Source organism: Anser anser (assembly GCF_964211835.1).
Source record: "Anser anser genome assembly, chromosome: 6".
Taxonomy (NCBI): domain Eukaryota; kingdom Metazoa; phylum Chordata; class Aves; order Anseriformes; family Anatidae; genus Anser; species Anser anser.
Window position 1 is genome coordinate 3,249,802 of NC_139726.1, and position 14,556 is coordinate 3,264,357.

General features: G+C 37.2%; 1 protein-coding gene across 2 annotated transcripts in view; it reads left to right on the forward strand.

Moving 5' to 3' along the window:
- LOC310901250 (uncharacterized protein) overlaps window positions 1-14,556 on the forward strand; it is a 721,588-nt gene that overhangs the window by 301,321 nt on the left and 405,711 nt on the right. The window contains exon 5 of one of the 2 annotated variants that reach the window (XM_083840541.1): window positions 13,804-13,886. The exons of the other annotated variant lie outside the window; for it this stretch is intronic. Within the exon in view, the coding sequence (XP_083696667.1) occupies window positions 13,804-13,849 (46 nt within the window). The 3' untranslated portion in view covers window positions 13,850-13,886. The remainder of the gene's footprint in view (window positions 1-13,803; window positions 13,887-14,556) is intronic. 2 annotated transcript variants of the gene reach the window in all.

The following is a 14,556-nucleotide window of genomic DNA, read 5'->3' on the forward strand; positions in this document are numbered from 1 at the left end:
GTAAAACGTGTGATGAGTTGTTCCATTATTTTTCTCTGAGAGCACTTTTTTTTTTTCTTTAAAAGATAAAGAAAAAGGAGACAAATTTGATGTTTGAAAAAAAAAAAAAGCTGGATAGCTGTTATGTTGCAGATGTGTGTTTTATAGTTTAATATTTTTTTGTGTGAAAAAGCAGTTGGGATTCTAAGCAGACATGATGTAGAGCAATTTAAAATTATTAGAGCACTTCAAATTTTTAGGAGCACTTTAAGTTAGAAGTGATCTTGGTTTTGGGCAGACTCAGTGCAGAAAGATGTAAAATTATGAAAGAGCTCCAGGTATATCAGAACACAGCAGTGTGAAAGCAAACACTACTATAGCTGATTGGGACAAAACAAATTATTTAAAAATGTAACAAAACAAAAATTCAAAGAGCAAAATTTGTCATTATATTCTTTCAGTATATTTATTTGGCTTTCAGTATATTTATTTGGCTTCCGTTATTCCCTTATTTTAAAAATCCAATATGAGAAGGAATTTAGGTTCTCAGAGAAGAATCTTCAGGAAAAAAATATCACTAAATATGCAGAAATTTTGCTCTTGTCTGTGTGTCCCCCGTGGGCTGTCAGTCCCTCCCGCAGGGGAAGCAGGCTATTGATCAGTGCAGCCGAGGTATCTGCCAGCCCCGGCCCGGCTTTCCTAGGTGAAGGAGCAGGGTGATGCAGAAGGAGACATGCTCGTTATTGAGTTTCTCGAAGGGCACAGGGCGAGACTGAGCTAATAAATTATCTTCTAAAGTAAGTAAATGCTTGTGCTGCCTTGTGCCCTCCCATCAGCCTAGCACAATATTTTCTGGGTGCTATGCCACTGTCCAAAGACAGGAGTTTTTCTTGCTGGGCCATGACTGCCAAAGTTTTGCTTTTCTTTTCGTTTTGTTTTGTTTTCCTTAGTTTATATATGTATTTTTTTTTGTATCACCATCAGCTTCTGTACAAATGGAAAGAAACGGAGTATTAGTAAATGTAAAATTGCTCAGCTTGTCAGAGCCTGGCGTGTGACATTCCCTGGGGGACCCCGTGCTTGTGTAGGGAAGTCTCTGGGGCAGGGGATGCCCGTGGGGGTAAAGGAGCATTTTTCTTCAGTTGTTGGAGGTTTCTAACCCCAGACTTAAATGCTCGATCTGTATCACATCCATGCTGCGTGCAGGCCTGAATTGCCATCTGAATTCATCCCCTTACCGACTTGTCTGTCCGGATCAGTTACCGAAGTAACAATATCCACTATGGCCCTCTAGAAACCAAGGAGCATCAGTCACCTGTCAGGCAGCTGGGGCTGGCGTCGTCGATCAGATGTAAAAGGCACACAGCAAGCCTCGGACAGGTGGTGCAGTGAGAGAGAAACCAGTGACCCAGCTGAACCTGAGGGGTAGGCAGTGGAAACATGGGGAGTTTGGCGGGTGAGAGGAAATGTCAGCTCCATTCCCAGGGGAGACCACTGAAAGTAACCTCCGGTTTGTACAATATATGTGCTCTGTTAAACAGGGCCTGTATTTTCTAATTCTTTGTTTATGCAGCACCTAAAATCCTAAAAACATGACCCACAATTACAGTGCTCGGATACAATACAAAGTGTATTCTTACTATCCATAGCCATAAGGATAAAATCTTTAATGGTTTTCAAATACTCCACACCAACTGAAAGACAGAATAAATATCTGGATACATAGATTTTAGGCATCTTATACTTTTTATTGCATCAGAAATGTCAAATAGCTCTGACTGCAGCATCTCAGATAAATTCATTGCTGTGGTATTTCTCTGAGTTATTTAGTAAGTCACCAAAATTACTCATCACTCTCAAGAAATTAAGCATAAAGTATTGTGTGTCTCCTTAATGCCAGGTTCATTATACTTTTGTATTGATTTACGTTGTTTGCTATTTTGCTGTACAATTTTTGCATTATTAAAGGATGTGTTTTCTGATGCTGCATGCAAGTTCTTATCCCATTGGACAAGGCTCGCTGCAAATGTAATCATGAAAAAAAGCGACCCCTCCCTCAAAGCCCTGTCCCCTCCACATTTCTCACAGTTACATATATTACCATATAGCAGATTTTTTCAATTTCTGTCTGTACATACAGACACTCATGTTTACCTCACAGAGAAAAATCCTGTATATTTTTAGTAAAGGTGCAGCTAATAGTGTTTGATACAAAGGACACAGTTCCTATTAAAATTTAATAGAGAATATCTTTTTGCTCTCCCATATATTTCTGTATATATGGTGTGATTTTATGGGCTAAGCTCTAGTGGATAATTTAAAAAAAAATCTATATGAAATTACAAAGAATATTTCTCAAAGTGTTTTGTTTTATATACATGCATTATAAATATATAACTACATGTGCACATTTGATTTTTCTTGTTTATATTAAAAATGACAACAAGATTTTGAAACATACACACTTTTTTAGCTAAAACAAAGAAAGCGATTATGGGTCCCCTACCTCCTCTGAACTGGGAAGTACCTTGTTTGTCAAACTTCACACAAAATTGGGTTCACCATCACGTACCTTGCAATGCCTGCTCTCTCTCCATTTCCTATACTGCAAACTGAAAGAGTAAAACAGCTGTGGAAAACACAAGTTCAGGACTTAGATGTGCTGCATACATCAGTTTCTCTTTTTGTGTCAGTGTCATAAAAGGGGCTAGTTGGAGATCTGATGTGTAAAAAAGGAGTAGTTATTGCATGCGTCCCTTGCCTTCTGACATCAATCTCCTTATAGAAAGGCAAGTCATTTAATAACAGGGGTTTATAGTACTAAAGTACTTCTAAATGAACGAGGGAAGATAATCACATGGCGAGGGCTGTCTTCTCCAGTTTGCATGATAACGCTCCACTCAGGCCCTGGGACAGGACCAAGGTAAACTGAAATAAGGATTAACTGACAATAGCAAAGGCTAATTTACAGAAACCACATGAGGAGTTCCTGAGCACTGCCCAGATAACAAAAATATTATCAACACTGTTTACAGTGAAGTAAGTCAGTTTATTAGTTGGAGTGCTTCATTATGTATAAAAGATGCCAATGATAGTCTCCTAGTCAAAATAAACAGGCATAAAGTGTTCCACATATACAGTTTGCAGAGAACAGTTACTTTGCTATTTATTTAATAATTGACCATAAATGGAGTCAAAGTGCAAAGGGAAAAAAAAAACTAAAAAAAGCAGCACACTAAGGGCTTTTTGAAAGATTGATAAATAATGTGGAATCTCAATTAGGCTTTAGAAGGAATGCAGATATTAAAAATTTGGTCAAGAATCTAATTAGCTGGAGGTAATTAAACAGTCTCACACGGGGTCATTAATCTTTTCCACAGACCTTTGATGTTTTGCACACTGTCTTCTAGTCATTAATAAAATTCATAACACTCCTCTTTGTGGTGTTTTATCATCGTGTTTTTCTCTGTAAGAGCATAGAGCAAGTGTCATTGTATCACAAGGGCCTTACTTTAGTTAATTTCTTTTTTTCTGCTTGTTAGACTTAACTCTTTCTTGAACAAAATGACACCGATTTCAACCTGAAGTTTAAGACAGGTTTTAAATCCCTGATCTGCTCTCATAAATAGCTTTCAGAATGCGTAAGTTAAGAAATAAACTAAATGTTTCTGACACATTTGTGAAATAAGAAACTTTTTTTTTTTTTTTTCAAATCTAGTTCCTCTGTCCGGTTGTTAATTTTGCAACCTGGTTCACGTATTAGTCATATCTATTTCAGAAAAAGTGGAGAATTTTATTTTGCTTTCATTCTTTACCTTGGGTTTCTTTTGATGGCAAGTCCCTCAGAGGCATAACCTGTAGTGTGCAGTTAATTTTAGCGGTGAAACCAGGGAGCTCTTGAGGACAGCGCTGGGATAGAAGTGAGGAATAATTATGAAAAAGAACTAAGGAAAATGGAAATTTGTTGAACGTGACTGATTTTATGTACAGGCTCGAAAAGGAAGCAGTACAGTACTTCAATAATGCATTATCCTGACATATTTCAAAGACAAACTGGATTCAAGAATAGCTGAATTTAAAAGGCAGGAAAGCTACAAAGGGTGCTTTTGGAAGATATAAAGATATGATTTCTATTACAAATATTAATATACATACATGCAGCGTGTGCATTCTATATTTATAGATGTTTGTATTACAAGACCTACATTTATGAGCTGTTATGTAGAGTTGTACGGTTATGTCTAAATAAAAAGATATATAAATGGTTTGTTAATGAAATGTTTGTGTCTATACAATGGCATTTCACATTTTAGGTGACTGCATTTCTGAAACAGACAAATGCCTTGTTTCATGAAGCAGTTGTAGATTTTGCATTTCCTTCAGAACCGTTTCAGGCACTTGCTCATTGGTGGTGAGAACGTCCTGGGTCATAACAAGGATGCACAAACTGAACTGATACTTTGCAATCCTTCAGGTAGAAGAGCCTGATGCAAAGCTGCATTGCATCATTTGCTGTGAGATGTGTAGAAAATGTGCCTTTCCTTTCTACAAGTGAAGAAATGTAAAGTGGTGTTTAAATATGATGATAAATGGCAACAATTGAAAATGTTGATAGGGATCATTTTTGTGTTTTTATGACTTCCTGATTTGCACAACTGAAATACAGCAGATTTGTGCCTAAAAAGCTGGATGATTTTATCTCCTATTTTAGAAAGAAATCACACTTGATACCATTTCAGTGGGAAGAGGAATTAATGAGAGACAGGAATGAAAATATCTAAGAGTATATAGCTATCTGGAGCAATCATGTTCCAAGCCTGTGAAGTGTTGTTCCTTTCGTCTTGTATGTTCTGTTCTGACATATTCTCTGCTAATTCTCTGTCACTACTTGAAGTTCTACTTTCTTGCAACATCTCCTATTAAGTTCATATCCAGTGTAAAGCTGTAGAGATCAGAAAAATATAGAATGCAGTTACAAGGCTTTGGGTGAAAAATACCACTTTTTTCTCAAATGGAATTTAAACATAAATGTTTGTGTGTCATTTTCTCAGAGGAAGGAAGTGATAGCAGTTATTTTATTTCTGTATTACTAGTAAAAATGTTTTAATTTAAAAATATCAAACCAACTATAAGATATTTTGCAGTGATCTAGTTAAAATGAGTGAGAGATGGACATTGAAGATTGTTTTCTTATGTATTTATTGCAAGTTGAAAACAAGGCCTGCCAGTTACTCTTTTATACTTTTTATCCAGAAAAAAAATAGTATGTTTCTTACCTATTTAAGGCAATTGCTATGGCCAAAAATTTAATGAATTGATATATTCACAGAATGACGAGAATGAAAATTGGGAGGCTGCAAAAAGAAACTCTTGTTAAAATTGCTTTTTTTTTTTTTTTCTCCCCCTAAATGTTCATGCATTTTCAGTGAGTAATTAACTTTTCAATAAGGACATCATCTTTAGTGATTTGACCTAGCTGTCTTTCACAATATGAAACACCTAATAACCGCTGGAGTTCCACACAGAAAACTACAGACTGACAGCAATGTCCCTGTTGCTTCCAAAGTAAGTAAGTAAACAAATAATAACAAACAAAACAAAACTAAAACAAAAAAGCAAAAAACATTCCCCTGCTCCTTCCTTCCCCACTCCAAAAAAACAAACAAACAAAAAAAAACACAAAAAAACACAAAACAAAACAAAACCCCAAATACAGAAGATTTCTAAGGCTTTAGAGTTCTGTTTCTTTTATATCAGAAATAAACTAATACAGCCTTAATCTTTAAATAAAGGTTGCACATAATGATAATTTTTAAGTAAATTGCAGGTGCCAACTTCTAAGACCTCTTTTCAAAATAATGTTAATGAGATCCATAGGTGATTTAGACTACTTAATAATAATGAGATTGATACTAGGAACCCTCACATTGGCAACAATTTGATAATTGTCTGAGCAGGAAGAACTAGCCCTCCCTGGTGGTTTGAAAACATAGCTGAGATTTGAAAATCTGTACAGAGCTCTTACTTAATCTGAGCAATTCTATAATGATGTGAAAAGGTAAGTGTTTTTGATTTAGTGATGTCTATATTTCAAGAGACAAGATGCTGATGATAAAAAAAGAAAGCAAAAGATGAATGGCTGGTTTCTGGAGACATCTTTTGGCTTGATATCTAACACCATGTATGTCTGTGTGCATTTCTCTCAGTTTTCCCACTAGTAAAATAGAATACTAATTAGATTTTGATTACAGTCAGTTTTTAAAGTGTGGAAGGCGCACTCAAATTTTGCTACTACAACACAATGTAAAAGCCGGACACAATCTTTTAAATCTGATGTGCTGCCTGCTTTCAGAGCTGATCAGCTGGAAAGAGAGTATGTATACATTACTTACAAACGTGGTATATTTTTCCCTGTGGTAGACGCTACCTGGAAGTTTCTGGGTGACGAATAATGAGTCCAATCAAATAATTCTTCAGACTCAGGAATTTTGAGATGGCTTAAAAGTTAAGAGCTGAAGATAAAATTCTTTGCTTATAGGTACCAGACTGGGTTGGTATTTAAAATCCGTGGGGTTTATGTAGGTAAAGATCTATAAAGGTAAGTGATGAAATGTGACATACAACCTAGAAATGCCCAGGCGTGGACCTGAATGCCAGTTTCAGAGGCTCTGAATTCAGTACTTAACGGAGGATGCTGCAGGTGAACCTCTCTGATTGTCTGGGTCTCCATTGCAGACTACCCTACAGGCTACGAGCCAGGATAGAGAGCCTGAACGAGTCTTCTCCACTCTGCTGGCCACAAAATGGCATTCAATTTCATGGCTGGAGAATAAAAAACACCTTTACGCTTAGTTAGGTACAGCGATTTTGTTTTTAGTAGCTAAGAAGTAGCATACGTGTAAAACAACTACTTACACCACTATATTGCATTCTTAATGCTTGCCCATTAGCAAAATGTATAAAAGTGCTGAGACTAAATTCATTATTTTTTTTTCATATTTAAAGTCCAGTTTAGATACTGTGCATCAATTTTAAACTAGTTTTAAGATTAAATAAATAAATAAAAAATAAATAAATAAAAGAAAACCTAAACAGAACTGCTGTTGAATTTGCATTTATCAGCATGAAATATATCAGTACGGAAAGCAGACCAAAATGCTGAAACCATTTCTTTTATATATACATTGGCTGTATTAGATATCCTTTTAACTTTCAGGAGAAATGTTAGGAAAAAAATAAAAATAAAAAAAAGATTTTCATGTAGATGCAATGTCTTTACAGAACAGTGATTATTTGTGTATTTATAGTCTTAAGCTGTTAGAATCTCAGCACTGTGGAAAAAAAAAAAAAAGAAAAAAAGAATCATCCAATGAATGAACTAATAGGAGTCTTCCTGTAATCTTGAATTTTGAAGAAATGCATTGCCTAACAACAAACTGACTATTTTAGATCTGAACCAGATCTCATGCTTAAAACAAAGCAGCTCCTCAGTAGCAGGAGTTAAAAATGGTCAGGGAAAAGTTTCTGCACGAAGTCTATAAATATCTATTAGAATGTCCATGAGATCAAATCAAATATTTCCTTTCAGTCATTGTAACTTTCCCTAGACTGAGTTCTGCAAAGTTTTATGTATTCCTGCATGGGGGCTTCAGCCTGAAAAATGAGAAGACAAATGCGTAAATCTTTGGAGGTTCAATGCCACCTCGCAGCTCCCCGGTTAACTGTAAGGTCATCCCGCAAACAGCTGGGCAGAGAGGAAATCCACGGCTCTGGAGCCATTATATCATTTCCTCTTCTGTTTCCTCTCAACTATTTCTGCCAGAAAATGGCTAATAATGGGCTATTTGCATAGGGCAATAGGAGAAGGCAAACTAAAGAGCTGTTTTAATGCTAAATTTCCTTTGTAAATGTAGTTATAAAAACTGGACTAAAGAGGGCAGGAGATACTCTATTTAAAAAATAAACGTAGGCAACTGGATAGTAAAACTCTATGGGGAAACAATAATATATATTTCAGTATATAATAAAGTGATTTATTTTCAATAAAATCTGTAAAACTGCTTTAGTTACTTTGACACCTTGATTAACTGGAGTTTCAAAGATATTTGTGTGTGTGCGAACCTTCTTCATCCCAACAGTTCAGAATACTTTATTGCATCTGCTATTGAATATGTATGTTTTAAAAGCATTTGCTGCACTGTAGTTTTACTGGATGTCAGGGACAAAATAGATTAATATTAGACCTCAGCCAGAAAGCATTTCTGTGGCATTACATGAAATGTAGCACTCTTCAGTGCTGACGGTCTCCCTGACTTATTTCTTGGGATGCTTTATACCGAGCTACAGGGTAAATTTATTTCCTATAAAATCACTGATTACCGTGATAAAATCTACCCCTAAAAAGTTTGCTGCCACTGGGGACATTTCAGATCTGCCTGTACCAGGAATGCAACCATCAGTGATGTGGTGTTTACCCTACACCCTGCAAGGTCTGGGAGCCTTCGCTGAAGCCTCTCGCAGGGCTTTTGGAGATTTCAGTGCCTATCACTGCATGCATGAAGGTCGTACAGTGACTGGCACCAAATATTAGCACAGTTGGGAAAATTTACGTAAGAAGAAAATCCTAGCATTGAGAAAGACTTTTATTTATTTATTTATTTATTTATTTATTTGTATTTATTTTTCTTTAATGCACACAATCTTTGTGAGAGCAAGGGCGGAGGAAAACAGGCTGTGGGAAATGATGGTGACTTTCTGGCCCCATTTCACCAGTGGCATCACTGGGCTCCAGGCTTACATGTTCTTTCTTCTGGGAAAGGAACACTGCTGATGGGATGGGGGAGACTCATTTGTGGCAAGACCCAGCCAGATGTCAGATCTCCTCTGTTACATTTCCAGGAATTTCCTGATGCCAACTCCTGCACTGGACTCTCAGGCATATGAGGATATGAACAAGGATCAGAACAGCATGAATTTGATTTCTACTACTAAATGCAGTTCTATTTTAATTTAAATTTTCCTCCTCTGTGTATGTACAGCAACTATATCTTTCTGAAAAAAATAGATAATCTGGATTTTTAAAAAATATTTAATTTCTACATAATATATAGATATTTTTTAATTCATTCAGAAATACTGAGAAAACACGCAAATATGAAGTTCTCATAAAGTTTGGACTTAAAATTATTGGACTATTTTCCTGTAGAAGAGCAAAAGGGGATTTATTTTTAAACGTTTCAAAACACAAACACCTTCAAAAATGTTGAAAATTTGCTGTCTTGTGTATATTGACATCCTCTGTGTTTTATTTCAGCTTGAGCACACCAGAACTTTGTTGCTGTTGTTGATTAAGTGCTTCCAGTGCATTCATCTCCAACAGCATTAACAAGGAATAAACAAGACATCGCTGAGGTTTTAGAGTAACATCTCAGTAACACCACCAGTATTTACATGATGATAACTGTTCAGGATAAATTTTTAATAAAGACCTTATTTATGTGAAATTAGAAATATAGAAAATATGTTAGAAAATCAGAAGCACAGATATGGCCCAAAGTCCCTGTTTAACAGTATGTTGTGGTTTTTTTTTTTTTTTCCTTGAGCTTTTGAGGTTGTTTAGCACTAATGTGTGCCAGTCCAGCAAACGAACTGAACAATAAAGGACACATTCTTTGAACAGAGAAAGATTGGAAACTTGTCTTTGGAAGAAATTCCAAGAGTAAATAAAGGTTGCACGATTCCCTTGGGAATGCGCTTAAGTTACATGTCATGTGTTATATGTTCGTATAAACCTCGTGATGTTGGTCCTGTTTTGAATTTCATATTCTCTACAACACTCTTGCTAATATATCACTAAAAAAAGCTGAGAGGAGAAAGGCACCAAAACTGTACAGACAACTATGCATAAAAAGAGCATTAATAACTTCCAGGACTTTTTTCCAAGGTTGATGATAATTTACTTCCCAGAATTAAGGCATTTTTTTTTCTTTTCTTTTTTTTTTTTTAAGATGTCAGAATGCTAAAATGAAAAGTATGCAAAATTATTCCAGTTTGAGATGTAAATTACACTGCCAGAAAGATGGGTGATATGTGTAATGGAGGAATTAGGTCTCTTAGACTAAAGCAGATTCTGGTAAATCATAAAATATGTAAGGAGTCTGTGGCCCAGTCCTGGATTTGCTAAAATGAATATAATGTGATGAGCATCTGATGGCATGATAACTTCTGCCCTTTTCAAGTTGTGAATTTCCATGTACAGAAAATTCACAGCAGCACAGAGACGCGTGTGCTTTGGGTTAAATATCAATCAGAACCAAACACCACATTCACTTTTGAGGGCTCTATACTATGTTTACTTTATTTTCTACCAATGCATTGGTCTGGAGGTCATGGAGATGTTCTTACGCCTCATATAATGCTCATATTCAGCCACAGACTGTTTCTTTGGCTGCAGCATGGCCAAGCCAGCCCTGTCGTGCAGGTTTTCATGCTCAGGCCCCAGTGTGAGTTGTCCCAGTGTTATACCCGGTCCTGAGTGCTCACAAGTCCTCTCTCTGCTGCAGGATGGAGGCCACGCTTTGCCTCTGCAACATGCTAAAACCTTAATAACTTTTCCAGGTTCTTAGGCTGTGAGCAAAATCAGGAAATAATTGTCAACGTTTGATCTGACACCACCTGATTGATAGACAGAAGGCATTTGCTCTGGGGAAATAGTACCAGGAAGTTTTTGCAACTTGTATGGCAAAATATAGTAAAATTTAAGCTTCTTTTACCAATCATTGAATAAATTCTTTTTGTCTGTGTTTATAAATATGACATATATATATATACACAGATAATTATAAAATCCTACTTTGAATTTTACTTCATTTGCTCGTCCCAAAGGCTCTAGAGAGTATGCTTGCAATCATCAACCTTCTCCCAGATTTATGTTGGGTTCACCTCTCACATATTTGTAAACTAAAAAAATAATGTTACTGTGGAGCTTGTTTGACAAACGTCTTTTGTTAGTGGCAGTATCACGGCTTATAATGTTTACTTCCAAGAAATGAAGACATGACATTGTTTATGTCCATAGACCAAAGCCAAGTTTCTTTTTCTTTCTTTCTTCTTCTTTTTTTTTTTTTTTCTCCATATAGAAACTCAGGTTTAGTATTTTCAAGATGCGAGAGTTATGGGTCTGCAGTTTTGACCACAGAGTTACAATAGCATACCCTGTGTGAGTTGTCCCAGTGCTACACCTGGTCATATCTTCCTTCCTGTCATATTCCTGTTATTCCTGTCATAAAACTTAAGTTTTCCTGTTGTAGTATCTCAAAACGCAATCTCTAATACAATTTCTGAAAAGCTCAGGGTGTTAAAATTTGCTTTCCATTTCTCCAGGATGCTAAGCAGGAGCAGGCAGCTCACTCTGACCCAATTTAGCTTCCCTTTGCACTTCCTCCCCATTTGTTATCAGGCTTTTTGGAACAGGTCTGTGAAGCACTCTTTTAAAAGAGATATGCTGTCTTATCCTCTCTATCCAAGGTGAGCAAGCTTTCCAAATTCTTGTAGGAGAAGGCAGTGCAGTCCATTTCTGACATGCGGCCTGCTAGGCATTGTGCTCTGAGTTTCAGCTTCACAGGCTCAGGTCCTGGAGGCCCTGACTGGGGGCAGAAAGTAACGATCAGGCAAAAATAGTGAGGCCAAACGCAGGTAAAGAGCAGATCTTAGTTGGAAACAAAAGAGTTAGGAAGTGGCACAAGCTGGGCTAGCGTTGTCTGGGGGACTAGAGAGACTTTGGGGACGGAGTGAGCACTGGGGCTGAGGACGGGAGTTAGTGTGGAAGGAAGGACAAAGATTCAGGCCTGGGAAGGCCTCGGTGAAGTGACTGGGGAGAGAAGTGGCAACTACATGTATAAAGGGCTGTGGCAAGAGGGGGAAAGACCTGATGCAATGGTGGGAGAGACGAGAACATGCCAAGCAGTTCTGATGCCACACGACTGGGATTTGTAAATCCATTCCTAAGGAAACCAGACACACAGAACTGCTTCGTCTGTACAGGCCTCTGTCCTTCCCTGATAGCTTTCAAAATTGCTGGTCAATTTTAGCTAGTGAGTGTTGGGGTCATAATGTTATTAATTTCTTATGTGTTTCATAAAAGCAGGCAGTTGTGTAGATAAGGTATGCCTAAATTAGTAAGGAAAAAAACTGCATCATCTGCAACAAAGTGAGAAATCCATGCTGGAGAAGGGAGGAAGCTATACTTCATAAATATTTCTGCTCATGGGACCCCTTGTGTACCACTGATCCAGTTTATTAAACCAAAAATTATATTGAAAACATTACAGCTGCAAAATCAGATACTTCCAACCTGGGGGATAATATAACTAAAGTAGCCTTTGCTTTTCCTGCTTCTGTATGTGTGACATGACAAAGGTTGAAATCCCACAATCCTGTAATATTTTTCCTCTGATTAGTGCACAGAATACGAGCTCTTCCCCCAATAGTTTATCCACGTTGCTCAGCGTATATCTGAGTGTCTCACTCATTGCATGCTTTTCAGAGCTGACCCTGAAGACGTCATTATTAATTTGTTTCATTCGTTATTCAGCAATGTATATCTCTAAAATATCTGAGTGCTTTAGAAATGTTAGTTAATTGCCACAACCCCCTTGTGGGGACAGTGATATCTCTGCTAATAGATTAGGAGCCATAGCATGGGAACAACCGAGATTGGTAGATACCACAGATATTATATATATTTATATACTGTTATTATTATACACTTATACAGATTGCATATTTCCACAGAATCCCAGAATAGTTGAAGTTGGAAGGGCTCTCTGGAGGCCATCAGGTCCAACCCCTGCTCCAGCAGGGCCACCAGAAGCAGAGTACCCAGGCCCACATCCAGGCAGTCTCCAAGGAGGAGACCCCACAACCTCTTTGGGCAGCCTGTGCCGGCTCCATTAACCACACAACACAGAAGTGCTTCCTGGTGTTCATACAAAACCTCTGCTCTTCCAGTTTGTGCCCACTGTCTCTTGTCTGGGCACTGAGTGCCACCAAAAAGAGCCTGATTCCCTCCTCATTGCTCCTTCCCTTCAAGAATTTATATACACCGATGAGTTCCTCCCTGAGCCTCCTCTTCTCTACGCTCTAGAATTATCACAGATGATTTTTTTTTTTTAATCTAATCTTGATTCTTCCTCAGAGCCTGCTGTGAATTAAATAAGGAAAAGCCTGTTAAAAAATAATCAGGCAAATAAATGTTGTATCAAAGCAAGTAGTGGGGTACTGAGTTAAGACCATCCACTGTTCCCAAGGTCTGAACACTTGATTTTTCAGCATGGATATTCTTTCAGCAACATGTGGGTGAGAAAAAGGCAGAGACGGGCAGAAAGAGAAAAGAGAAAGGTTCTTATTGCTGCAGTTCTCATTGAGTTCAAACTCATTGTAATTGAGTGTTAATTTTTCTTAAATTAGAAATGATTAAAAAACTGTGGCTGGGGTTGTAATGGGAGATGATCTGAAAAGGAAGGTTTGCTTTTGAACCACTGTAGAATGAATTGCAATCTTAACAAACTAAATGGCTTGTAAATATATCCAGTAATTGTGTATTAATGGAAAGTGTTGTGCACACACTGCACATGTCTCTTCATGGCTGCAAAATTTGACTGTCATTCAGAGATTTGATTATAAGGGCCTTTAAAAAAAAAGTCTGGAAGAAATGAAAAAACTCATGCTTCAGAGCATAAACCAGAAGAGAGTCAGGTCAGGAATATTTTTCTCCAGGCAAACTATTTTATAATAGCTTACTTCAAGGCTTTGTGTTCTTTCTAGGAAACACCCAGCAGCGGCCGTTTTCAGAGAGAAGATACGATTCTGACCTGCTGCTGTTATACCTTCGGCATTTTGTGATATGGGTTTGTAAGACTTCCTCATTATAAAAGAAAAAATTGCTAAATAGATTTTAAGTTAAAACAGACAAATATCTAGACAGCCTACAACATAATAGGGTAAAGATCAAATTCTACCCTTGCTTAAATTCAGCCATCTCATTAACATTAATAGGGCTGCATGTGTAACTGATAGCAAAATTTGGCTAGTAAACCTTGAAGGACTTCTGTTTAAAAAGAGATTTTTATGTACAGGCCAGGAAAAAAACAGCTGAAACTGATAAAATGCAATTTATATCACCATAATGACAGTGCCTAGTAGTAAGATGTTTGTTTTTTTCCCCCTTCAAGTGGGTAAAGATTATTCCCAGACTGAACCCTTCATCACAAGCCAACTTTTAACTGTGAGAGAAATGTCTGAACTGGTGAGTTAAGATTTGCAGACCTTTTTTCATGCTGGAAATGTTAAGGCTAAGTCATATGGTGCAAAAACCACTGTAGTAAGTAGGGACTATTCAGTGTGGCATCTTTGCAAACCTCGAAAGCAGGATTGCCCCTATACTGTAGTTTAACTTTCCTCTTAAAAGTATCCTGGGGATACTGGGGTCTTCTTTGCAGGAAGGTGTCATACCTTTTACTTCCATAAATAAGAAAGTCTTAGTTATGACACTGCAGTTCTAGATATGTTTGTAATGAA